Genomic DNA, 25,588 nt, shown 5'->3' on the forward strand with positions numbered 1-25,588 from the left:
CCACAAGTCCAATTGCTTTGATATTACATATATAGGTACTACATGTCGACCTCTCTCAGATTTGTTCATTTTGTAACGATATCTTTAATTCTCTAATTTTGGTGAATATTTTTGTAATTTTTGGTAAAAAGTGATATTTTCGACTTCTTGTTGAAAACCGCAAGTCCAATTGCTTTGATATTACATATATAGGTACTACATGTCGACCTCTCTCAGATTTGTTCATTTTGTAATGATATCTTCAATTCTCTAATTTTGGTGAATATTTTTGTAATTTTTGGTAAAAAGTGATATTTCCGACTTCTTGTTGAAAACCGCAAGTCCAATTGCTTTGATATTACATATATAGGTACTACATGTGGACCTCTCTCAGATTTGTTCATTTTGTGATGATATCTTCAATTCTCTAATTTTGGTGAATATTTTTGTAATTTTTGGTAAAAAGTGATATTTTCGACTTCTTGTTGAAAACCACAAGTCCAATTGCTTTGATATTACATATATAGGTACTACATGTCGACCTCTCTCAGATTTGTTCATTTTGTAACGATATCTTTAATTCTCTAATTTTGGTGAATATTTTTGTAATTTTTGGTAAAAAGTGATATTTTCGACTTCTTGTTGAAAACCGCAAGTCCAATTGCTTTGATATTACATATATAGGTACTACATGTCGACCTCTCTCAGATTTGTTCATTTTGTAATGATATCTTCAATTCTCTAATTTTGGTGAATATTTTTGTAATTTTTGGTAAAAAGTGATATTTCCGACTTCTTGTTGAAAACCGCAAGTCCAATTGCTTTGATATTACATATATAGGTACTACATGTGGACCTCTCTCAGATTTGTTCATTTTGTAATGATATCTTCAATTCTCTAATTTTGGTGAATATTTTTGTAATTTTTGGTAAAAAGTGATATTTTCGACTTCTTGTTGAAAACCGCAAGTCCAATTGCTTTGATATTACTTATATAGGTACTGCATGTGGACCTCTCTCAGATTTGTTCATTTTGTAATGATATCTTCAATTCTCTAATTTTGGTGAATATTTTTGTAATTTTTGGTAAAAAGTGATATTTTCGACTTCTTGTTGAAAACCGCAAGTCCAATTGCTTTGATATTACATATATAGGTACTACATGTGGACCTCTCTCAGATTTGTTCATTTTGTAATGATATCTTCAATTCTCTAATTTTGGTGAATATTTTTGTAATTTTTGGTAAAAAGTGATATTTTCGACTTCTTGTTGAAAACCGCAAGTCCAATTGCTTTGATATTACATATATAGGTACTACATGTGGACCTCTCTCAGATTTGTTCATTTTGTAACGATATCTTTAATTCTCTAATTTGGGTGAATATTTTTGTCATTTTTGGTAAAAAGTGATATTTTCGACTTCTTGTTGAAAACCGCAAGTCCAATTGCTTTGATATTACATATATAGGTACTACATGTCGACCTCTCTCAGATTTGTTCATTTTGTAATGATATCTTCAATTCTCTAATTTTGGTGAATATTTTTGTAATTTTTGGTAAAAAGTGATATTTTCGACTTCTTGTTGAAAACCGCAAGTCCAATTGCTTTGATATTACATATATAGGTACTACATGTGGACCTCTCTCAGATTTGTTCATTTTGTAATGATATCTTCAATTCTCTAATTTTGGTGAATATTTTTGTAATTTTTGGTAAAAAGTGATATTTTCGACTTCTTGTTGAAAACCGCAAGTCCAATTGCTTTGATATTACATATATAGGTACTGCATGTGGACCTCTCTCAGATTTGTTCATTTTGTAATGATATCTTTAATTCTCTAATTTCGGTGAATATTTTTGTAATTTTTGGTAAAAAGTGATATTTTCGACTTCTTGTTGAAAACCGCAAGTCCAATTGCTTTGATATTACATATATAGGTACTACATGTGGACCTCTCTCAGATTTGTTCATTTCATAATGATATCTTTTATTCTCTAATTTTGATGAATATTTTTGTAATTTTTGGTAAAAAGTGATACTTTCGACTTCTTGTTGAAAACCGCAAGTCCAATTGCTTTGATATATTATACATATAGGTACTACATGTGGACCTCTCTCAGATTTGTTCATTTTCTAATGATATCTTCTGTTCTTTAATTGCCATGTGCATTGCTAACAGCGGAGCTATCTCAGCCGACAGGCTGCTTGTTTTTAATTTATGTGAGATCTTCATCACTTTGCAAACCCTCATCTTATATAATTGAATATATCATTTATATTTATTAGCAATCGGCGGTGTTTGTGTTTGTCATTAAAGTGCCTGTGAAATGGCTGCTATTTTCACACCTAAAATTATCCATTGATACATAAATATTATTAATTTTTATGTTTCTAAGCATAAATAATTTTTTTTAAGTGAAAAAATGCGTTTTAAATTCAGTCTACGGCAACTTTATTTTTGTGTGTTTTAAAATGAGGCTCCTCATTAGTTTCTCATTTGCATACAGAAATTCCCCCTGAGACGTCAGAAGGGGAAGTTGCTGGGTAGCTTGCATTACCGATACATATAAATAAGGCGAATTTGTTGTGCTGTTTTCTAGTCTTTGACTAAATTGCCACTTATGTACTTGTTCGTCGAGGAAGAATGGACCATAATGAACACATAGTATCAAATTTGTTGCATGGGATTGAGTTAGATGCAAAATATGTCCGGTCTGGTGTAGCTAGTCACCGTGGTCGTCAGTCACCGGCGCACGATTGTACACAGTCGCTGAACCCTAGCACTGGACAAAATCAAATTTGACGCCTGAATCGTCTTGTTGGCGATCTGCTCCGCTAGGATTGCCCTTATAATCACTTTTGTCGTTTTGTGTGTGTGTGTGTGTGTGTGTGTGTGTGTCTGTGTGTGTGATTTCCAGTGTTTTCACGTATGATTTCTTCTGTGATTTTTTTGGCTTGGCCTATTTCTTTCAAACTTGGCAGGTAGGTCACACCTTCACCCTAGTTATTAGAAAAAATCTGAAGAATTTTGTTGGCCCACCGTTGCCATAGCAACAGCCAAAAAACTCCTACAAATTTGGGATAAAACACTTCAGGCATAGCTGATTCTACTCAGCTTGAGTGTGGCCACAAAGTTACTATTTGAATTTTTGATATCTTTTTTCATTACCGAGAAATTTGACCTCAAAAATGGGGTTACTTTTCACCAGCAACGGCTTTTAACTCCTCTGTGATTTTTTCAGCTCGGCTGATTTTGTTCATACTTCACAGGTAGGTCGTGCCGTCACTAATTGGAAAAAACTCCTGGCCCACCACTGCCATTGCAACATCCAAAAACTGATTTTTGAATACTTTCGCCCCAAATGTATTACCTCCCACCAGTTTTGTACACAGTCAGCTGGCATCGGTGTCCCTGGGTGTATATGTAGAACATTCCGAAGGGGGTGAAACGGAAGAGCCAAACTTAACACGTAAAAATAGAACGCGTATTTTGACCTCTATGTGGCCAACCAATGGCTGGACACGATACGTTTGCGGTCGTTGCCAAAGAGCCTCGCATCCATCGCCTGGCGATGCTCTTCCGTTTCACCCCTTCTGGAATGTTCTACTTTGGCAGCCTAATCGCAGGTTTTTCGAAAAACCTTGAAAAAACACAAGAATTAGTAGAAATGTTCCTATTTTGAACTTTGAATGAACTGTAAATGCTGCCTTCATTCTAGAAAATACTATCCAAAACAGATGGAAATAATAAATGGTGTAACAGAAGAATACGTCCTAGTAATAAACTAAGTGACTTCTAAAGACTGAGTGTTTTTTGTAAACTTCGTATATGGGCCCATTTTGTTATAAACCGTCGTTAGCTTCACTTTATGTCGCACTATGGTAACAACCAAAAACATGTTGCTTGTTTTTGAGCGGAGCGGATCGCCAACCAGCCTACCGGCTTGTTATATTAGCAGGTTACTAGGCACGTCACAACACTGTTTTATTTCATCGATTGTCTGAGTAAAAAACACATTCAAAATTAAAATAAAAAGAGAACATATTTTGACATTCTAAACATTAAAGTATACATGTAGATGCAGGTTCGTGGGCACTTGGGAGTGAATTTTCTTTTTTTTTGCTTGTTATTATCCAAACAGTCTTGGCTATAGACTGTTAAAATTTCACAGCATTATGAATAGTGGAACATACTCAAAAGACTGTTTTAAAATATAGAAAACTGGTACAAACATTCTCACTTTTGAATGCTTAGCAAGATATAGCAAGGCTATACATAAATAATCAAAAAGAAACATCGTGAAAAAAAAGTAATGACGGGATCTCCATATTATGCACTATATTTAACTTTTTACAAAACGATAATAGGTTTAAATTTGGAACTGTTACAGCCATTTTAATTATGAGCATTAGCAAACTTCTTACTGAGTGAATGGTTATGCAAATTAGCCATTATCTCCACTTGTGTTTTTCAGTTTACCATGGAAGTTTAAATCTAAATAGCTTGCACAATTCTTGTTTATTTTGAGTGAAACTTTTACACAACGTTTATCAGTTGTTTATTAACAAAGGGGCGTCCAGGCGTATATATACGGTAGTATGTTTAGTTTTCATATTACAAAGTTGTCAAGCAGGATGTGTGCCGTATAGTCAATCACGGTCAGTATTTCACACTTCGAATGTCATTGTCCGAGAATGCAAAGCTTTAAAAATAAGCCCAGATATCCTTTTGTTCGTAGAGACGTTGTCAAAATAGTGTGAAAATGTCAAGACAAACTGACAAAAACTGTGGCCGTTTTATGAAAGTGACGTTGATCGTCCACAAAAATGGCTATTGCATCACGACGACATGCCAAAATCCATTGTACACCGACGCTTGCTGATGTTCAATCGTCAGATAAAAAAATAAAATAAAAATATTTACAATACGTGGAAAACGAACGTAAAATCGTCCGCGGAGTCAAAACCTTGTGTGAAAACTGTCATGGCGTCATGTTATCTTTTCCACTTAGGGAGGGGCACAATGGATTACGTAAAGCCGATGAGATATTCATACAGTTATACATTGTGTACAAACATAGTGATCCCCATTGGGTGGGTTGAGTCTAAATTTACCTTTCCTCAAACCTTTACAAAATATTCTGTATGACGCAGTTTTTCACGATCTCCGGTGAAATGGACCGTGCGAAGTTAGACGGCCAGGTTGAAATGGGTCGTAATATTTTGACAGTTTTTGTACTCAATCGCTCAAACGCCGGTGAGAAAAAGTCGAAATGGAAGACAACTATTGTAAACCGAAACAGGCTTCATTTAACTACGAGCAGACGAGACGGGTCGATAAAAATTAAAACGAACCCTGACCTCTGGAAATACCTCATTCATAGAGTCGCTGAGCACGGCCGTACAACGTACTTTGCGACATCGCTACAGATGCATGCTAGCTGACAAGGGGGTTTCTGAGTATTAGGTATTGAGATGGCATCGCAGAGTGCACGATTTTTCCGCGGTGTTTAAAAACAGCATCTCGTTGCTGATGTTTCTGTAATTTTCGGGGTATTTTTTATTTTTAAGTAACCGGGCATTTCACGTTTGTGTATTTTGCCACTGAAAAGTTAGTTATCGCAATGGTCTGAAAGGTGTTTATCCATTACTACATTGCAATGCTATTAGTGATCGTTACAGCAAAACGACAAATGTATAATTAGTCAGTTTTATAATGCCTTTGGAGAAAAAAATGCGTGAAAAAAAAATATTTAATAGTACTCCACTGGAAGCTGCTAGGCTAGAAGTTGTCGACATGTTGCGAGATAAGGGTGAAAAAGTTTACTTATCATTTACAACTGTATGTTTTTTGTATTCCGCTTGCATGCTAGAAGCGTCTACGTCTTGTCTTTTTTTTGTAGTTTGCAAGACTAGTTGATAGTGCTTTGAGGTAAGTTAAACAGGGTCGCGGACAGGAAGTTACACATCGCCGCACTGTAACTGAGGCCAGCAACTCATTTGCATATAACATCAACAGTGACTTGTCAATCAAAGAGCAACGTAAACAAACTTTCTGGACTTTTAATCACATACATGTACGCGTGCCTCGATTCCCTATATTTTAAAATTCATTTTTGGGCAGGTTCCAGCATTAACAATGCTCCGAAATTTCAACACTATCTAGCCAAAACTGTCTGGGTAAGAAAAGCAAAAAAAAAAAAAAAAAAAAAAATTCACTCTGACTGCCCACGAACATGCATCTATACATTAAATTATAGTGATCAATAAAAATAGAGAAATAATTAAAAAAAAACGACAAAACACAGTTACTAAATAAATGACTGCCACGTGGAAATAAATTTGTTGTAATTGGTGAACGCGTCAGGTCATGACGGGGACAAGTGCGTGAATGGCGGCGTTTAATTGGATAACAAAAATAATTGAGAGCGACTCACATAAAGACAAATTCAGAGTGGATTTAGCGTGATTTTCATGATTATGACATCATATTAAAAAAATACATTGACAGCTCAAGCCCGGATTCTTATTCCGTCGATCAAGCTGCAAGTAAAGACAACAATGGTGTGAATTCGACATTCAACACCAATAACCGAACAATTCAGACACTTCAGCCTGCGAAAATAAAAACAACCTGAGGGCTGCGTAATTTCCTGTTTGTCCGACGCTTCCTTTTCGTGTCTTTATCAAAATTACTCCTACATTTTACATAACATGGGTGGTCTCTATAAAGCGATAATCAAGATCGCAAAAAAAAATCAAATCATTTGAAACACTTACACAACGTTTCTCTCCCTTCTGAAATCTGCCTCAGTGATCATGGGCTGGTCCGGAATCTATTTTTTCGGAAACGTTTTGTATTGCGCCAGGTTTAAGTTGTCAGCGTTTCTCGTTAAAACCTAGTTGTTTTGTCATGAACAAGGACAGTTTTTTGAAAAAAAGAATCTGAGGTGAAGTGGACACTACATATGACGCTGTAAGGAGGAAGTCCACCCCAACCTTTTCTCGTTATTTCCACGGCTTTCGTCCACCAATTTCGCACCTTCGGATCGATTGGAAACGTGTAAATACGTGTACTTACACTATGACTATACGCATTACTGCAACCGCCCATAAATGTTTGTTGTGAAAACAACTTCTAAAAATTCGCTCTCTCAAAAATAAAATAAAATAGACAAAAAAAGAAAAGAAACGCCGATCAAAAAATGTATATCGTTTAAAAGTATGTTGAATGACACAGTGATATAAAAGTACGGCCCAGGGGTATGGCTTCCTCTCATATTTTAGCATTTGGTGGCGCACTTTCGGCGAGAGTCGGAAATCTGTAAACAGTCGACCGTTTCAGAATAGGTGGGCGCACAGGAAATATCTCAAATTTACTTAGATACGAGTAATCATTTTCAGCAAAAAAATCAATAACTGCCCATTTCAGTGGGGCACAGATCTAAAATGGGAAGCGTGTGGGTGGGCATTGCACAGGCACTGTAAAGAATAGAGATTATCCTTTTTTTTATTAGAACAGAAGGGTCATCACCTGCACACGATGGAATTGAGTCCTAAGTTACCATAACAACACATGCTAAAAACGCAAAGGCTCATGGGCAGACGCTTGTTTGCAAGCAAAGACGCACTACAGCCATCTGACGCATGCGCAGGTTACAACTCCCCTGCTTTAAATTAGAAAGTCAGAATTGTATCTCTAAGGGAAGTACATAACACATGGGTACTGCCTGTAGTGCCAGTATGTTTCTCTGATGTATCGTAAATGTAGATTGCACAATGTATTCTATGTGATTGTATGTGATCCTTGATGTATCTAATGCGAAATGGCATAGTCCTCATGCTCCTCATATTCAAATTTCATATCAAGGATCAGCATTGTCATACAAGTTTTAAATCCATTAAAAACATCCACTGTTCCAATTACCATAGTCAGCATGGAGGATGCCATGATGGTTGAGAATGTAAAACTATTTCAAGGAGAGAAAAAAAATTTGAGTGCTTTTCTCACTCTCAATTGATATTTCAGTAGTCTGAAAATGGGGACTATTAATTTTGGTTCTGTCCATTCGTGTGTCTGTCTGGAGCCATTTCTCGGACACCCTTTGACCGATGTCATTCGAACTTGGTATACAGACAATGTATGATGACATATGCACGCCAATTTTCATAATTCGATTAAATATAGCTGACTGGCAGCCATTTTGTCCCGCAAATTTGCTAAATTCTGATGTTTAAACGTGTCCGGAACTGTTTCTTGGCGCTAAACAGGGCGATTTCCATCAAACTTTGTATGGTAATTATGCATATTGAGTTATAGGTGCACGTCACTTTTTTTTGAGATTCGGTCCAAGATGGCCGACTGGCGGCCATTTTGTTTTTTTCTGTTTTCATGCTGATCCTCCTATAAGATATGGCCTGATTCAGTTCAAAGTTTGTTCATAGGTACTATACTTCAAGATAACACAACACCATGTTTTGTTTTGATCAAATTTGTCAAAATGGCGGCCATTTTGTTTAATATCTTAAAATCAGTCTGTAACATGTCCGGAACATGTTTTGTCAAAAAAACGTAAAATATCATTCTGTAACATGTTCGAAACTGTTTCTTGGAGCTGAACAGGGCAATATTGCCTGAAGTTCAAAGTTGAATAGGGCATTTTCAATCAAACTTTGTATGATGACCTTACATATTAGGTTACGGTGCAAGCCATATTTCTTTTAGAGATACTTTTAGAGATACAATACCCAACTGGCTGCGTTTGTCTTTCATGCTATTTCCTCTGTAAGATATAGTCCAATTCAGTTCAAAGTTTCCATGTAGGTACTATACTGACATTAACACAATCTATAATCTGTGTTAGTGTTAAAAAAATATTGATCATTCATTTCTACATGTACTGAACATTTACATTGATTACAGCTAATACTTAACGGGGACTATGCATTATCAATGCTTGTCATTTAAGGTTTGTTGACGTTGACAAGTTCTTGTAGCTCATGTTTTTCTTTGAAACTTGAAACAGACAACCACAAGGAATAATTCAGCCAAATTTCAGGGAATTTCTTACTAAAAGTCTATTAGTCATGACCTTCCTGAAATTTCCACTATTGTCCTGCTGTGCCATGTGTGATATAATTTCCAATCATTGTAATCATTTCAAAATTTCATAGTCGCTTGAAATTTCAATATCTGCTATGTTATATGTTCAATGAAGAAGGTAGTAAACAAAATAATATTTCTGGTCCCAAAAAACAAGTTTTCAGATTCTACTAACTTACAAAAAAACAAAAACTCAGGTGATCACACTTAGTTCGGTGGGAACAAGGATGCTCTTCCACACCTATAGTGTGAATGTGGTGAAAGTGTTAACACGGTGTAGAAAGAAAATTATAAATTATCATTCTATTTTTCGCTATTAACATTGGCGGGTTTAAGGTTCTTGTCCATTCATTTATCAATTACGATGTTTGTGTTTTTTCTGCACATTAACTAAGCTGAAACTTGTATGAACCGGAAAGTAATGGTCAAAATAAACATAAATTGAATTTAAATCTTGCTATGAAAGATACTTGCTATATAAAATACTTCATTTTCGCTTGGAATTAATTTTTGCTTTTTTCGCTGAAGGAGTGAATCTGAGAAAACAAAATCCAGAGAATATACCTGTTTTTCTATATTTTACATTCAACTCACCAAAAATCAGTGAAAATAAATTCCATACAAAACACCCAAAAAGTCTTTTCAGTGAAAATTAATTCCATCTTAAATAACGTATTTTAGAGTTGCAGTGAGGAATGATGTTGAAGCAGTATCATGGTGGAAATGAATTACTCGCCTTCTTTCGCATACACAAATATCTAGGGGATGCAGCTATTTACTGTGGAATACTTTATTTTCGCTGGAATTAATTTTCGCTGAAAAGGCTTTTTGGGCGTTCTTTATGGAATTTATTTTCACTGATTTTTGATTAATTGAATGTGAAATATAGGAAAAAAAGTATATTCACTGGATTTTATTTTTACGGAATCATCCCTAAAGCGAAAATAGCGAAAATAAATTCCAAGCGAAAATAAAGTATTCTACAGTAGGAAAAAAAAAAATTTTTTTTTAAATTCCTTCAGAATCAAAACGTGTATTTTGATTACCCCATGTCAATACCAATGCAAGTTACAGCTTAGACACTGTGCACTCTGTACCATTTCAATTGTTTTTTTTTGAAAAAAAAATAACTAAAAAGTTTTCTCCAAATTTAGTCTAAATTTGTGTCTCAGAATAACATAAATTCTGACAAATGTACTAAACAGTAGACATGATGCCACGAGTACAGTCAAAACTCTTCTATAAGTGCTTGTTCAGATTTAAATAATTTTGGATAGACTCTAATATATATAGATTGTACTCTGTACTATGAATCAGTTATCCTGTAAAGATTCAATATTGTTTCAACAGTTGACTGATTGATGTTGGCTGACTGGCGGCCCTTAATTTGTGTGTTTATACCAATTGCATGCATTTTGCTCACACCTTTTTATATTTTTACATTCAATGTAACATTGCCATAACCTTTTCACCACCAGTTCCCTCTTTTCATCACTAATTCACAAAATAGTCTTGTTTATAGTCTGCACTTTTCTTCAGACGATTGAGACAAAAATAGCCAAACTTTTTGAGTAAAAACTGATAGTTAATTAAAAAAACATCTGTTGGCTCTAAAATTAGGGATTATTTCCAGAAATATTGAAGATTATAAAAAGAGTGTAGACATTTGGACGAGAAAGTCAGGTGGTGGAAAGGTTAACACTTAATGTATTACATCTGCAATTGTATTAATTTTCTGTACAAGCAGTATCATATTAGGTGTTTGCAGGATCCTGGCATCATGTACTGTTACACTAGAATTTGTTCCAATTTCCTTGACATGCTTATGCTGTTCTAACATTCTCCATCTTTTTCAGAAAATTCTTCCCATTATGTCTGGATGGTATTCAAGTTTGTTGGTTTGATTGGCATTATTGTTACACTCTCACTGTCTGAGGTAGGTTTGGTCAAAAGTTAAGCAAGTCTAATTTTGCAGGAATTCTTTTTTTGGCATCTTAAGATCACAAACCTCCTCCCCCGACAGACAAACAACTGAGCAATAAGCTGATTCGTAACTATTCTCATGAAGCCATCTCCCTGGTTGCCATCTCCTTGCTTACTATCTACCTAGAAACCTTCTGGTAATCATCTTACTAGGGGAAACATGACCTTTCTGAAAAAATTTTACTGCCAACATTCTCTCCTCCTTTCAATTTTTATGAAAAAAACAGCAATTTGAAGACTAGCTTCTGACTGTCACTTCAGTACATGTATCTTATTCCTAGACAACCATTTTATAAAATGTTGAGGAGTGAGGTGATGACCATAGAGTTTTGTAATTTAGTTCATTACTGATGATCGTAAAGGGTGAAGTAACAACGACAGGTTACCGACCTGAAAAAAATCACTTCATCACCGATACCTTCGATTCTGATGAAAGTTGTCTGTTTATCCCAGAAATACTTGTCTTCCTGTAGTTAACACAATATTACAATAGATTCCCTGTAAAACTTGCAAATATCCGAGAGTGCTCTCTTCTAGTGCTTGTCACAGATTCTACATCTTTTTTGAAATTCAGCTATAGATATCATCATCATAGTGCTATAACTAATTAGCTGAGCTTTGAATGAAATAAACAGTGACTAATGCCATTATTTCAACTAACATGCAATTACTGTAAAAGTGTTAATTATTCACTGAGTTTTAATTTTGCTTATTTCACTGACTGGAAAATGCGCTAACGTAAAACCCAGTGAATATGTAAAATTTAACAAAGAACACATTATCTAAATGATAAAACCGTGAATGTAAAACCCTCTGAATATGCCTGAAATGGTAAATCAGTAAAAATTAGTCATTTTTCAGTATATAACTAAGTATTTTGTCAAACCTATCAGCCTAAATGTAGTGTCTTCTATATTTTGCTCACAATCATGTAAGTCATCTTTACCTTTTTCAATTGTTATTGAATAAAACTAATCTGCATATCATTTTTCTTGGACTCTAGGTATTTTTTTATAACGTATTTGATTGGTGGCCTTTAAAAACACTCTGTGTAACTACAGATGGTAGACTCTATGAATGGTGGTTCCGATGGCAGCTCGACAGATTTGTAAGTATTGTAATTATTTTCAAAACACTCATTGGCATAGTGTATTATATGTAACCATCATAATTTTTGCTGTACTTCCCATGAGACTTTGCAACTTCCTTTTTAACTCCCATGAGAAAATGCAACTTCCTCTTTACCTTCCTTGAGACTTTGCAACTTCCTTTTTACTTCCCATGAAACTTTGCAGCTTCCTTTTTAATTCCCATGAGACTTTGCAACTTCCTTTTTACTTCCCATGAAACTTTGCAGCTTCCTTTTTAATTCCCATGAGACTTTGCAGCTTCCTTTTTAATTCCCATGAGACTTTGCAGCTTCCTTTTTAATTCCCATGAAACTTTGCAGCTTCCTTTTTAATTCCCATGAGACTTTGCAGCTTCCTTTTTAATTCCCATGAGACTTTGCTGCTTCCTTTTTAATTCCCATGAGTCTTTGCAGCTTCCTTTTTAATTCCCATGAGACTTTGCAGCTTCCTTTGTACTTCCCATGAGTCGTTGCAGCTTTCTTTTTAATTCCCATGAGACTTTGCAACTTCCCCTTCTCTTTCCTTGAGACTTTGCTGTGTTCACTTCACTTCCCATGAGTCTTTGCAACTTGCTCTTTGATTCCCATGCATCTGCAAAATCATCTTTAGTTCCCATGAAACTTTGCAACTTCCTTTTTTACTTCCCAGGATTTTTCTAAATTCCTCTTCAAATAAAATTTCTTATTAATGAGTTCAAACATTGTCCATTTATGAATTTGTAACTTTTTTTTTAAAGTTTTCTATTTCTATAATTTTAATTTTATAATTTTCCATTGTCCACAGGTATTCATCAAAATATCTGTGAGGTTTATGTTGTCAAAGATGGCGTAATAAACAACACACATGTTATTGTTATTTTTTGGTTTGTAGATTGTTCCTGTTGGGATGATTTTTGCTTTCCTTTATCTTACTGTGAAGAAATACAAACCTGTTGGTGACGAGGAAAATGTAGATATATGCAGCGGTATTGGATTTCATTTACTCTTATTTCTTGGTTTCTGTTTAGTTTCTGTAAGTACATGCATAGTTTACTTAGATTTGAAAGCGTATTATAGAGTTCAACCCACTGTAAATGGTTGAAAGGATTGTCACCAATTTTGTGAGTCTGTGAAAATGTACCAATGACAATTTCACAGGTACTTTCACAAAATGTAATCCATTAAGTTGTGAAAACGAAAGCGAAAATTAAACCTTTTACAGTGTATATTTACAGGAAGCCATAGTCTGTTAATGAATATCTTTGATTTCTTTATCTGTGTTTGTCTTTTAGTTATGGCAACATTTTAACGGGCTCTAGTGCACCAATAATAAATATGAGATATCATTCATTTGCTCAATAACATGCAAATGAAATAGCATTGGTTAAATGCTACCAACAGACTCTTCATGCTCGTATGCATTACTGTAAAATCTGTATTAGAAGCCGCTTCACTAATTGAAGCCAAACCCTTTTTTAACAATTGAGAACCACAAATTCATCATTTCTCATATGTGTAGATGCTCTAATGGAAACCACACCCCTTCTGTTGCATTGTACCATTTTAATAGAAGCCTTGGCTTTCAATTCAGATTCTTCAGTACTTTGGATTTTTAATGCTTTGTTAGGAATCCAAGAGATGTTTACTACCTGCACAAAGAAATGACAACACTCATAAATACGTCTCTCGCTACTGATCCATTTAATGACATCATACATATTCATAATGTAATAATAATCTGTACTATATCAGTAATGTTGAATGAAATGGTACATCTCATACATCAACTTAAATTTTTGGTTTTCGTAATTTGAGCAAGAAATAATTCTAAATGCGTCTTATTCTCTATATAAAAGCTTTCAAAAAATGTTGGCCTAATTTCAATTTGAATATACATCAGGTATTTCCTCTGTTTGTTGTTTGTTTGTATTTATTCAAGTAAAAGTTTGTTCTTGTAAAATATGATGTGTGATGAGACTTCTAGATTGTTGTCCTTACCTCAAAAAGTGTATTTCAAGTGTGTTTATATTATCAAACTGGTCACTGATATTGTAATAGTTGTTGCATCAAAAATTATGATCGGTTGACTCTAGTTCAAATTTTACCTGGGGGTTGAACATCAAAACGAGTTGACCTCAACTCTGGGTGATTGTGCCATAAACTCAACAGGAAGGGCAATTCAACTGGCTGAGATGTATTTATTCACTAATGTATGCGACTTTGGGGCAACCTTGATTAGACCTGGGCTGATTGCACACAGGCACTATCATAATGCCATTATAAAATGAAGATGGTCACAAAACCTCATCACATAATCCCAAACATGGAAATGGTGTCAAAATATCAGCACTTGTCCTTGCAATTTGCACTTAAAGTGCCTGTGAAATGGCTGCTATTTTCACGCCTAAAATTATCCATTGATACATAAATATTATTATTTTTATGTTTCTAAGCATGAATTATTTTATTTGAGTGAAAAAATGTGTTTTAAACTCAATCTACGGCAACTTTATTTTTGTGTATTTTAAAACGAGGCTCCTCATTAGCTTCTTATTTGCATACAGAAATTCCCCTTGTGACGTCAGAAGGGGAAGTCGCATGGCAGCTTGCATTGCCGATACGTGTAAATAAGGCAAATTTCTTGTGCAGTTTTCTCGTCTTTGACTAAATTTTTACTTATGTACTTGTTCGTCGAGGAGGAATGGACCATAGTGAATACATAGTATCATTTTTTGTTGCATGAGGTTGAGTTAGATGCGAAATATGTCCGTTCTGGTGTAGCTGGTCACCGTGATCGTCACCGGCGCACGTTTGTACACTGTTGCTGGACAAAATAGAATTTGACGTCGGAATTATCTCGTTAGCAGGTTACTAGGCACGTCACTACACTGTTTTATTTCATCGATCGTCTGAGTAAAACTTTCAAAATTAAAATAAAAGAGAACATATTTTGACATTCTAAACATTAGACTATAGTGATCACTATAAAATAATTAAAAAAACGAAAAATCACAGTTACTAATTAAATGACAGCCGCGTGGAAATAAATTGAAATTTTGTTGAAATAGGTGAACGCGTCGGGTCACGACGAGGGCAAGTGCGTTAAAAGCGGCGTTTAATTGGATAACAAAAATAATCGAGATCGACACACATACAGATTCGAGTTAGCGTGATCCATGCCGTGATTGTCATAATTATAACATCATATTAAAACTTTATTTGGTGGAAACACATTGACCAAGCCCGGATTCTTATTTCATAAATTATTACGCAGATCAAGCTGCAAGCATGGAGGTAAAAAAAAGAACAGAGGTGTGAATTCGACATTCAACACCAATCACCAAACAATTCAGAAACTTTTAGCCTTTGAAAATGAAAACAATTAGCAGTGTGTAAGGGCTGTGTAATTTCCTGTTTGTCCGACGCTTCATTTTCGTGTCACTGTCAAAATTATTGCTACCTTTTACTTAACAGGGACTAAATGGTCTCTATAAAACGATAATCAGGATCGCAAAAAAGTCAACTCATTTGAAACACTTGCCGGACGTCTCTCTCTCTTCTGAAATCCGCCTCGGTGATCATGGTCCGTAATCTATTTCTTTCAAAAGTGTTGCGCCATGTATATGTTGTCGGCGTTTCTCTTTAAACCTAGTTGTTTTTTTCATGGACGAGGACAGTTTTTCCACAAAAAAAGGAATCTGAGGTTAAGTGGCTTTCTTCCACTGATGTCGCACCTTCGGATCGATTAGAAACGTGTGAATACTTACACTGTGACTACGTTTCACTGCAACTGCCCACAACACAACATCTAAAAACTCTCTCAAAAAAAAATAAAATAGACAAAAAAAGAAGAAGAAAAAAACGCAGACCGAAAAATGTATATCGTTTAAAAGTATACTGAATGACCAGTGTTATTACGGCTCAGGGGTATGACTTCCTCTCACATTTTGGCATTTGGTGGCGCACTTTCGGCGAGAGTCGGAAATCCGGAAACAGACGACCGTTTCGGGATAGGTGGGCGTGGCTACAACACGACAAATATCCCAAATTTACTTGGATATGAGTAATCATTTTAGCAAAAAAATCAATAATCAATTTCAGTGGGACACAGATCTAAAATGGGAAACGTGAGGGTGGGCATTGCACAGGCACTTTAAACAATATCAGACAGCAGTATTCATTCATAAGTATTAATCCATAAGACTGTTGCCATGGAAACGTGTGTCAAACTGTTCACATTCTTTTTTTGTTCTGCATGTAGGTTTATACAGCATTTGCATTGCTATGTCCTACCAAGCCAGACTGTAACCAAACACACTCTTATATTAGCCCACTGCCGGTAAGTGAACTCCATTTTGTACTCCTCAAAGAACAATTGCATCATGGGGAATAGTATGTACAGTGTTGCTATCAGCCTAATTGGTTACCTCAAAGCGAGTAATGAAAAACTGATGTGAAACCTTAATCAGATTCAAATCATCCGCACAATATTTAAAAATTCAACTGTAGGGGGTACTATTGCTCATCAGTTTGCATTATTTTGTTGTTGCCAGGTGATTGGTTTTATTTTACTGCGCAATGTTCCAGGAAGACTCAGAACCAGATACAGTACATTTTTTGCATGGTTTGGAAAGATATCATTAGAGGCGAGTACACCAAAGGGAAAATTATCTCGGGCATTGAGGAGTGGTTTGAGAGTGAATGTGAAATGGATTAGGAGTGGGTAAGAAAAGAAAAGAGTGGCTGTAGAATGGGTTAGAAAAAATTGTGAAATGGTCTAGAAATTGATAAGAAATTCAGGGCTTGAACTTCAGAGACATTGAAGTCCAAATAAGTTTGACTTGGAGCCCTTTGATATTCACTATATTATTCCTTTATGCCAAGGCCCTTTTATAAATTTTGCCCTTTAAAATGTCATCTGCAAAGTATAAGCCCTGGGAATGGTTTTAGAGGGTGTGGAGTGGTCTAGAAGTGGGCAAGGAATGGGTTGAAAGTTGGCAAGGAATGGGTTAAAAGTTGGCAAGGAATGGGTTAAAAGTAGGCAAGGAATGGGTTAAAAGTAGGCAAGGAATGGGTTCAGAGTGGGTGTTAAATAGGTGGGAATAGAAGTTGGTGAGGAATAGTTTTGAGAGGCTGTTAAATGGTCTACATGGGGGTGAAGAAATGGGTTTAATGGATGTTCAATAGGTTACAAGAGGCTAAAGGATTGGTTTAGAAGGTGAGGAAGTATGAAAGCGGGTATGAAGGGATTGGGAGTAGGTGATTAATAGTTTGAGAGTTGGTGCTGAATGGTTAGTAGTTGGTGAGATATGGGATGCGGGCGGGTGCTGAATTGTTAAAAGTGTGAGAGATGGGGGTTGAGAGTGGGTGCTGAATGGTTAGAAGTTGGGGAGATATGGGTTGAGAACAGCAGCTGAATGGTTAGAAATGTGAGAGATAGGGGCTGAGAGTGGGTGCTGAATGGTTAGAAGTGTGAGAGATAGGGGTTGAGAACAGCTGCTGAATGGTTAGAAGTGTGAGAGATAGGGGTTAAGAGTGGGTGCTGAATGGTTAGAAGTGTGAGAGATAGGGGGTGAGAACAGCTGCCGAATGGTTAGAAGTGTGAGAGATAGGGGTTGAGAACAGCTGCCGAATGGTTAGAAGTGTGAGAGATAGGGTTAAGAGTGGGTGCTGAATGGTTAGAAGTATGAGAGAGATAGGGGTTGAGAACAGCTGCCGAATGGTTAGAAGTGTGAGAGATAGGGTTAAGAGTGGGTGCTGAATGGTTAGAAGTGTGAGAGATAGGGGCTGAGAGTGGGTGCTGAATGGCTAGAAGTGTGAGAGAGATAGGGGTTGAGAACAGCTGCTGAATGGTTAGAAGTGTGAGAGATAGGGGCTGAGAGTGGGTGCTGAATGGCTAGAAGTGTGAGAGAGATAGGGGTTGAGAACAGCTGCTGAATGGTTAGAAGTGTGAGAGATAGGGGTTAAGAGTGGGTGCTGAATGGTTAGAAGTGTGAGAGATAGGGGTTGAGAACAGCTGCCGAGCGGTTAGAAGTGTGAGAGATAGGGGTTGAGAACAGCTGCCGAATGGTTAGAAGTGTGAGAGATAGGGTTAAGAGTGGGTGCTGAATGGTTAGAAGTGTGAGAGATAGGGGCTGAGAGTGGGTGCTGAATGGCTAGAAGTGTGAGAGAGATAGGGGTTGAGAACAGCTGCTGAATGGTTAGAAGTGTGAGAGATAGGGGTTAAGAGTGGGTGCTGAATGATTAGAAGTGTGAGAGATAGGGGTTGAGAACAGCTGCCGAATGGTTAGAAGTGTGAGAGATAGGGTTAAGAGTGGGTGCTGAATGGTTAGAAGTGTGAGAGATAGGGGCTGAGAGTGGGTGCTGAATGGCTAGAAGTGTGAGAGAGATAGGGGTTGAGAACAGCTGCTGAATGGTTAGAAGTGTGAGAGATAGGGGTTAAGAGTGGGTGCTGAATGATTAGAAGTGTGAGAGATAGGGGTTGAGAACAGCTGCCGAATGGTTAGAAGTGTGAGAGATAGGGTTAAGAGTGGGTGCTGAATGGTTAGAAGTGTGAGAGATAGGGGCTGAGAGTGGGTGCTGAATGGTTAGAAGTGTGAGAGATAGGGGGTGAGAACAGCTGCCGAATGGTTAGAAGTGTGAGAGATAGGGTTAAGAGTGGGTGCTGAATGGTTAGAAGTGTGAGAGATAGGGGCTGAGAGTGGGTGCTGAATGGTTAGAAGTGTGAGAGATAGGGGTGAGAACAGCTGTTGAATGGTTAGAAGTGTGAGAGATAGGGGTTAAGAGTGGGTGCTGAATGGTTAGAAGTGTGAGAGATAGGGGTGAGAACAGCTGCCGAATGGTTAGAAGTGTGAGAGATAGGGGCTGAGAGTGGGTGCTGAATGGTTAGAAGTGTGAGAGATAGGGGTTGAGAACAGCTGCCGAATGGTTAGAAGTGTGAGAGATAGGGTTAAGAGTGGGTGCTGAATGGTTAGAAGTGTGAGAGATAGGGGCTGAGAGTGGGTGCTGAATGGTTAGAAGTGTGAGAGATAGGGGGTGAGAACAGCTGCCGAATGGTTAGAAGTGTGATAGATAGGGTTAAGAGTGGGTGCTGAATGGTTAGAAGTGTGAGAGATAGGGGCTGAGAGTGGGTGCTGAATGGTTAGAAGTGTGAGAGATAGGGGTGAGAACAGCTGCTGAATGGTTAGAAGTGTGAGAGATAGGGGTTAAGAGTGGGTGCTGAATGGTTAGAAGTGTGAGAGATAGGGGTGAGAACAGCTGCCGAATGGTTAGAAGTGTGAGAGATAGGGGCTGAGAGTGGGTGCTGAATGGTTAGAAGTGTGAGAGATAGGGGTTGAGAACAGCTGCCGAATGGTTAGAAGTGTGAGAGATAGGGTTAAGAGTGGGTGCTGAATGGTTAGAAGTGTGAGAGATAGGGGCTGAGAGTGGGTGCTGAATGGTTAGAAGTGTGAGAGATAGGGGGTGAGAACAGCTGCTGAATGGTTAGAAGTGTGAGAGATAGGGGTTGAGAACAGCTGCCGAATGGTTAGAAGTGTGAGAGATAGGGGTTAAGAGTGGGTGCTGAATGGTTAGAAGTGTGAGAGATAGGGGGTGAGAACAGCTGCCGAATGGTTAGAAGTGTGAGAGATAGGGGTTGATATCAGCTGCTGAATGGTTAGAAGTGTGAGAGATAGGGTTAAGAGTGGGTGCTGAATGGTTAGAAGTGTGAGAGATAGGGGCTGAGAGTGGGTGCTGAATGGTTAGAAGTGTGAGAGATAGGGGGTGAGAACAGCTGCTGAATGGTTAGAAGTGCGAGAGATAGGGGTTGAGAACAGCTGCTGAATGGTTAGAAGTGTGAGAGATAGGGGTTAAGAGTGGGTGCTGAATGGTTAGAAGTGTGAGAGATAGGGGGTGAGAACAGCTGCCGAATGGTTAGAAGTGTGAGAGATAGGGGTTGAGAGTGGGTGCTGAATGGTTAGAAGTGTGAGAGATAAGGGTTGAGAGTGGGTGCTGAATGGTTAGAAGTTGGTGAGATATGGGTTGAGAGCAGGTGCTGAATGGTTAGAAGTGTGAGAGATAGGGGTTGAGAGTGGGTGCTGAATGGTTAGAAGTTGGTATGAGATATGGGTTGAGAACAGGTGCTGAATGGTTAGAATGGTTTGGGTGTGATGTGTGGATGTAGACTACAAGAGTCTTAATTCAATATCCCGAAACACCCCTTATATTGATGCTTCTTTTTCTTTCCCCATAGTTGTTTATTGGTCAATATCATATTTGGTTAGCTGCAGATACCAAAGGAATCCTAATTCTCATACCCGGATACCCGGCTGTCAATCTGCTGGTGACGTCGTTTATATTTGTATGCTGCGCACATGAGATATTTGTACTCACTGTTCTGTTACAGAGGTTCTTTGTACCTAAAGACCTAAAACTCCTATTGAAAAGGATGTCTGTGTTTGTTATTATTATAATTGCAGTTTTAGCATACCAGACTTTCCAGCAACAAACAATGCTTCTAGCTTGAAGACTCAATACTTAATGGAATGTCAGGCTTTTATGTTCGTGGCTACAAAGTTGGGTGCTTGGTATCTTATTTACTTGCTTCATCTTTATTTGTAAAGTGGAATCTTGGATCAGTGGGACGTAACTAGCTAACACTAAGGAAGTTAGATGAAGATTGGTACATCTGTGGTGTATGGAGGATGCTCAAGCAAAGATAGGTAAAAGTGAACTTGGTCAGTCAAGATGGCATTAAGGTACATGGAAGATGCTTGTTCAAAAGTAGTTAAAATAACCTGATAACACCTGTGTTGTGCAGGAATAAATCAAGATGCACGTCTAAGGTGCATAAAAGGTGCTAGTGCAGAGGTAATTAACCAGGAGATGTCCGGGCTCTTCTGAAATTAGTTAAGATCAAGCATCTCTTGGTTACAAAACAAATGCTCTTCCAAGGGTAGCTGATCAGAGTAAGAATAAGAATGGATTGGATTGCAGAAGAAAATTTGAAGAAGGATTAATCAAGATTGCATGCACATATGAGCTACAAAGTAAAACAAGTGAAAAGAGTTGGGTTCACTTGGATTGTGAAAGAGAAGGGTTGATCATGATTTGCATGCACATGAGCTGCGAAGGCAACACTTACAGGAGAAATATGCTCTAGATTGAAGCAAAAACACATGTGTACAAGGAAAGTAGAAGGAATTTATCAATGGATGTACTTAGAAGAAATGTAGAAGGTCCAGCATGAACAGATGATTTTGGGCGTATATGGGTATTGAACAGGATTAAATTGTACTTGGCTGAAAAGAACTCAAAGAAAGTAATAAGAATTTGATGCACTTGTATCTATTAGATAAACAAGCATGACATGAGCAGGATTTAATTATTCCATGGTCTCAATAATATCACTTGCGAAAACATAGTGATGAGGTATTTGCTTCAAATCTTATGCATTTGGGTTCTAAACTTAACTATTACGTGTAACTTCTTTAAAAGTGTTTTTGTGAACATGCTGCTCTTTTGTGATCAGAAACACTATCTGGCACGCTATCACTTCATTTGCATGCATTTCAGATATGGACACGGATGAGCACTAGCTAGCGATTTATCATGACCACGATGTGCTTACAGAGCATACTTCAAATTTTAAACAACATATTTTACACACGTTGTATGCATCGCAGGTACCCATATTATAACATGACGCAATGACTGCCAACCTTTATGTTAGTATTTTTTTATGTATATTCAATAGCATTTATTTTATATTATTTTATCTTTGGATCTGAAAACTGGTTCCTGCCAACCAGCACGTCTGCACATAAAACAAATGTAAACAAGTGCGCTCTCGTGACCATCTTTAATCACATCATGCAGGTTAGAAGATGAATCAGATTCCCTGTATTTCTGTCAGTGTAATGCATCTGTTTCAAAGGTTTGGGATGATTTCTGGTGAAATATAAGAGACTATTATTTTTACAAAGTTGGAATTGCTAACAACAAAGGTAGATATAACGATTAAGGGTCTGCAATTCATATAACTACGGTGGTATGCAATGAAAGTGTCACTGAAACTTTTCTTCGAAGGACATACAAGTCGTATGTTTTTATTTGGAAAGACATGCATCAATTGAACTAGTTCCAATCTGTATCATTGTTGAACAGCTAGGAGTCTTGTTTGTAAGGATGGAAATATTTGCAATTCAATTTACGCAGTACATACTACAAGAGCATCAGGAAAAAAAACCTGACACCAACTGTTTAGACTCACTTTCTTGTTGGGGGTGAATAACAGAGCTCAATGGGTTTTCATGAAATTGCAATTTGCATATTTCATTTATTTGGTTTATTATTCATTTTACAGAAAAATAAGCGAATGGAATAAAATTCTGTATCCACCCCTACTTGTGATCAACTTGATCTTTATCTGTGTGTCACTTTAATAGGTGAGTTTTATGTTCCTGGGAGCGTTCCATGGTTGAACCATTACTGAAAATGCTTGCAACTGAGTGGGGGGGGTGTAAATTTTGTCTCACTTTTACGCAAGGTGAATATATATGTTTGTATGTTGTCTCTGCAAAATATTTGACAAAAGTACCCGTACATACAGATGCCAAAATTTTCTATATTTAAGTTTGTCAACTTTCAAAAGTAACTTAGATGACTATAATACAGAATCATCAGTACAAAACGGAGGTTGAATATCTGCCTGAAAATTGCGTTTTTCTGCTGACTGAAAGTGAATTATTTTCAATTCAACCCATTCAGTAGCATAGCAATCAAACAAATGGGAACCTGTGGAACCCAAAACTCATCTATTACCAACCCTTATATTTTATCTATTTTAAATGAAGCAATTTGTATCAAATATATTATGTTTTATTATGCTGCATGTAAGGGGATATAATATTGAGGAACTTTTATAATGTTAAACAATGAATGAGTATGTTAGTGTTTTGTACAAGATTGGTAGGAGAAGGGTTTTCCAATAAACGGTTGGGTTTATTTTGCAGAACTGTTAACCTCGTATAATTACAAACATTTCTAACACAGGAAAGTGATGAAATGCCCCTGCGAACAACTTGTATTGATTATCTAGTGTGGGCCTTATATATTGCATGTCATACATGTGTGGTCAAGAAAGGTGCTCTTTTTGAATATTAGTACTTACAGTGGATTTTTCAATTAATGAATTAATATCTTGTTTCCCCATGTTGGGGTTTCAGCTATGTGTATTTCTACACATAGCTGCTGTACATGTGTACCGTATTTGCTCTATTAGTTGCCTCTTTGCTTATGTAAATGATAGAACTATCAATGGTCATAACACTATTTGTTCCATTAGTAATGTATACGCTTACATAAATGACAGTCATATTTTTAATGACCAAGCACACAATAAATGCATTTTCAGTTCATTTTAGCATTTTTGAGATGAGCTACTAATAGAGCAATCTCTCTATGAGGCAGCTGGTATTCATACATAGATCACAAGATATCTTGGTATTCATACATAGATCACAAGATATCTTGGTATTCATACATAGATCACAAGATATCTTGGTATTCATACATAGATCACAAGATATCTTGGTATTCATACATAGATCACAAGATATCTTGGTATTCATACATAGATCACAAGATATCTTGGTATTCATACAAAGATCACAAGATATCTTGGTATTCATACAAAGATCACAAGATATCTTCGTATTCCTACATGGATCACAAGATATCTTGGTATTCCTACATGGATCACAAGATATCTTGGTATTCATACATGGATCACAAGATATCTTGGTATTCATACGTAGATCACAACACATCTTTGCCTAATAGACCTTGATGCAGTACTCTCTCACGGAATCTATACATGGATCACAAGACATCTTGGTGTTCAAGAGTAGAATACATAGACATCTTGGTATCCATATGTCGAAATATTGACAAAATGGAAAGCACAAGACATCTAAGTGCATATAGTAAACAAACCTGTGAAAAAATGCTGCAATCGAGCTCACAATAAACTGGTTATGAAATCGTCTTCCTTTTTTATTGCTGAATCAATACTGTGTGCAGCAAAATAGAAACTCATTTATTAATGAATTAATTAGCTTGTAGAATATATAATTACAAGTTAATTAATGGTGGGAATTTATGGAATACATTTTACAAAGTACAAGATTACTATTTTATGTAAATGAACTTTTTTGAAATTCTGATTTTGTTTATTTGTGTAATATGTACAAAGTGACTTATTGACATAAGGCTGCTGAATTATTTTATTTAGTAAACTGGTTCTAAAATTAACTTTGCTTTTACAACAGACATTTTACAATGGACATTGGGATCCAGTAAACTTTCTTTCTAGCTAGTATACTGGGTTGACTGTATGGTGCATGATTGCAAAAGCTGGTTCAGTTTCATTATGCTATCAGAGCCTTGCAGTAATCATGCGGTATATCCCTCCATCCTGTCTGTGTTAACCATAGTAAAAGCTGGCTTTATGCAAGGTGTTAGCATGTGTATATATACAAGTGTATTTTATTGATCAGACAAGGGTTTGAAATGCAACGTTTTCATAATTGATTTTTTCTGTTACATTTATTATTCTGGTTTTACTACATAAAATAGACCTGAATGCGAATGGCCTTGATTTCATCCATGTTTCCAAGAAAATAAGATTTGATATGTTTGCTACCAATCATCTATACGATTTGTTTTATAGAGAGACATAACTACTTCTATCAGTAAAATGAGATGTCAGAAGATATAACTTTTGATTTCTTGTTGGGTTTTCCTTTGGCTTTCCTTCTTTACTGACAGGTTTATTAGCAGTTATTCAAGTGTGTGCAGAAATATCACAGCACCGGAAGTAATAGTGTTGTCATGTGACTTCAATTTACCAATCATAGACTAAACATAATCAACCGATCAGAAAGAGCTTTACAAAATACCATTTACCATTGCGCCAATCAGATTGGAACTTCTAATTGACACAGAACAGTCAACCAATTGCATGGAGTTCCTTATGAAGATTACTATGGTCATTACTATGATTACTATTGTTATATATTCAAAAGCAACTTTAGTATGTATTTTATCTACACTTGCTACATTTCACAAACCCCACAGTTGTGTTAAAAATTACATGGTACTAGAAATTAAGTGAAATAAAATGTACTGGGGAAATACTTTTTTAGACTGTTTCTTTTCTAACATTCAAATTGTTAGTTTACATCATAACTAGTCAATTACTACCACTACTTGGATAATACTGATAGATTTTTAACACAAATATGGCTATATTCACCACAATTATAGCCCTCACTCATTTTAATGGTACAACCGATGGTTACCAAGCTTACAATAGACCTTTACAGCAACCACAAACCATATTGTGTTTCCCATATTGGAGTCTAGATTTACAA

The 25,588-nt window shown here is 36.6% G+C and overlaps 1 protein-coding gene across 1 annotated transcript in view; it reads left to right on the top strand.

The window, feature by feature from the left end:
- LOC102801776 (N-acetylneuraminate (7)9-O-acetyltransferase-like) overlaps positions 1 to 25,351 on the top strand; it is a 68,503-nt gene extending 43,152 nt beyond the window's left edge. Inside the window, exons 15-20 of the mRNA XM_085496023.1 lie at positions 10,942 to 11,021; positions 12,072 to 12,176; positions 13,069 to 13,209; positions 16,438 to 16,515; positions 16,730 to 16,822; positions 20,407 to 25,351. Of these exons, the coding sequence (XP_085352149.1) occupies positions 10,942 to 11,021; positions 12,072 to 12,176; positions 13,069 to 13,209; positions 16,438 to 16,515; positions 16,730 to 16,822; positions 20,407 to 20,679 (770 nt within the window). The 3' untranslated portion in view covers positions 20,680 to 25,351. The remainder of the gene's footprint in view (positions 1 to 10,941; positions 11,022 to 12,071; positions 12,177 to 13,068; positions 13,210 to 16,437; positions 16,516 to 16,729; positions 16,823 to 20,406) is intronic.
- The last annotated feature ends 237 nt before the right edge of the window (positions 25,352 to 25,588 follow it).

The sequence above is a fragment of the Saccoglossus kowalevskii genome, chromosome 22 (assembly GCF_978046115.1).
Source record: "Saccoglossus kowalevskii chromosome 22, keSacKowa6.1, whole genome shotgun sequence".
NCBI lineage: Eukaryota > Metazoa > Hemichordata > Enteropneusta > Harrimaniidae > Saccoglossus > Saccoglossus kowalevskii.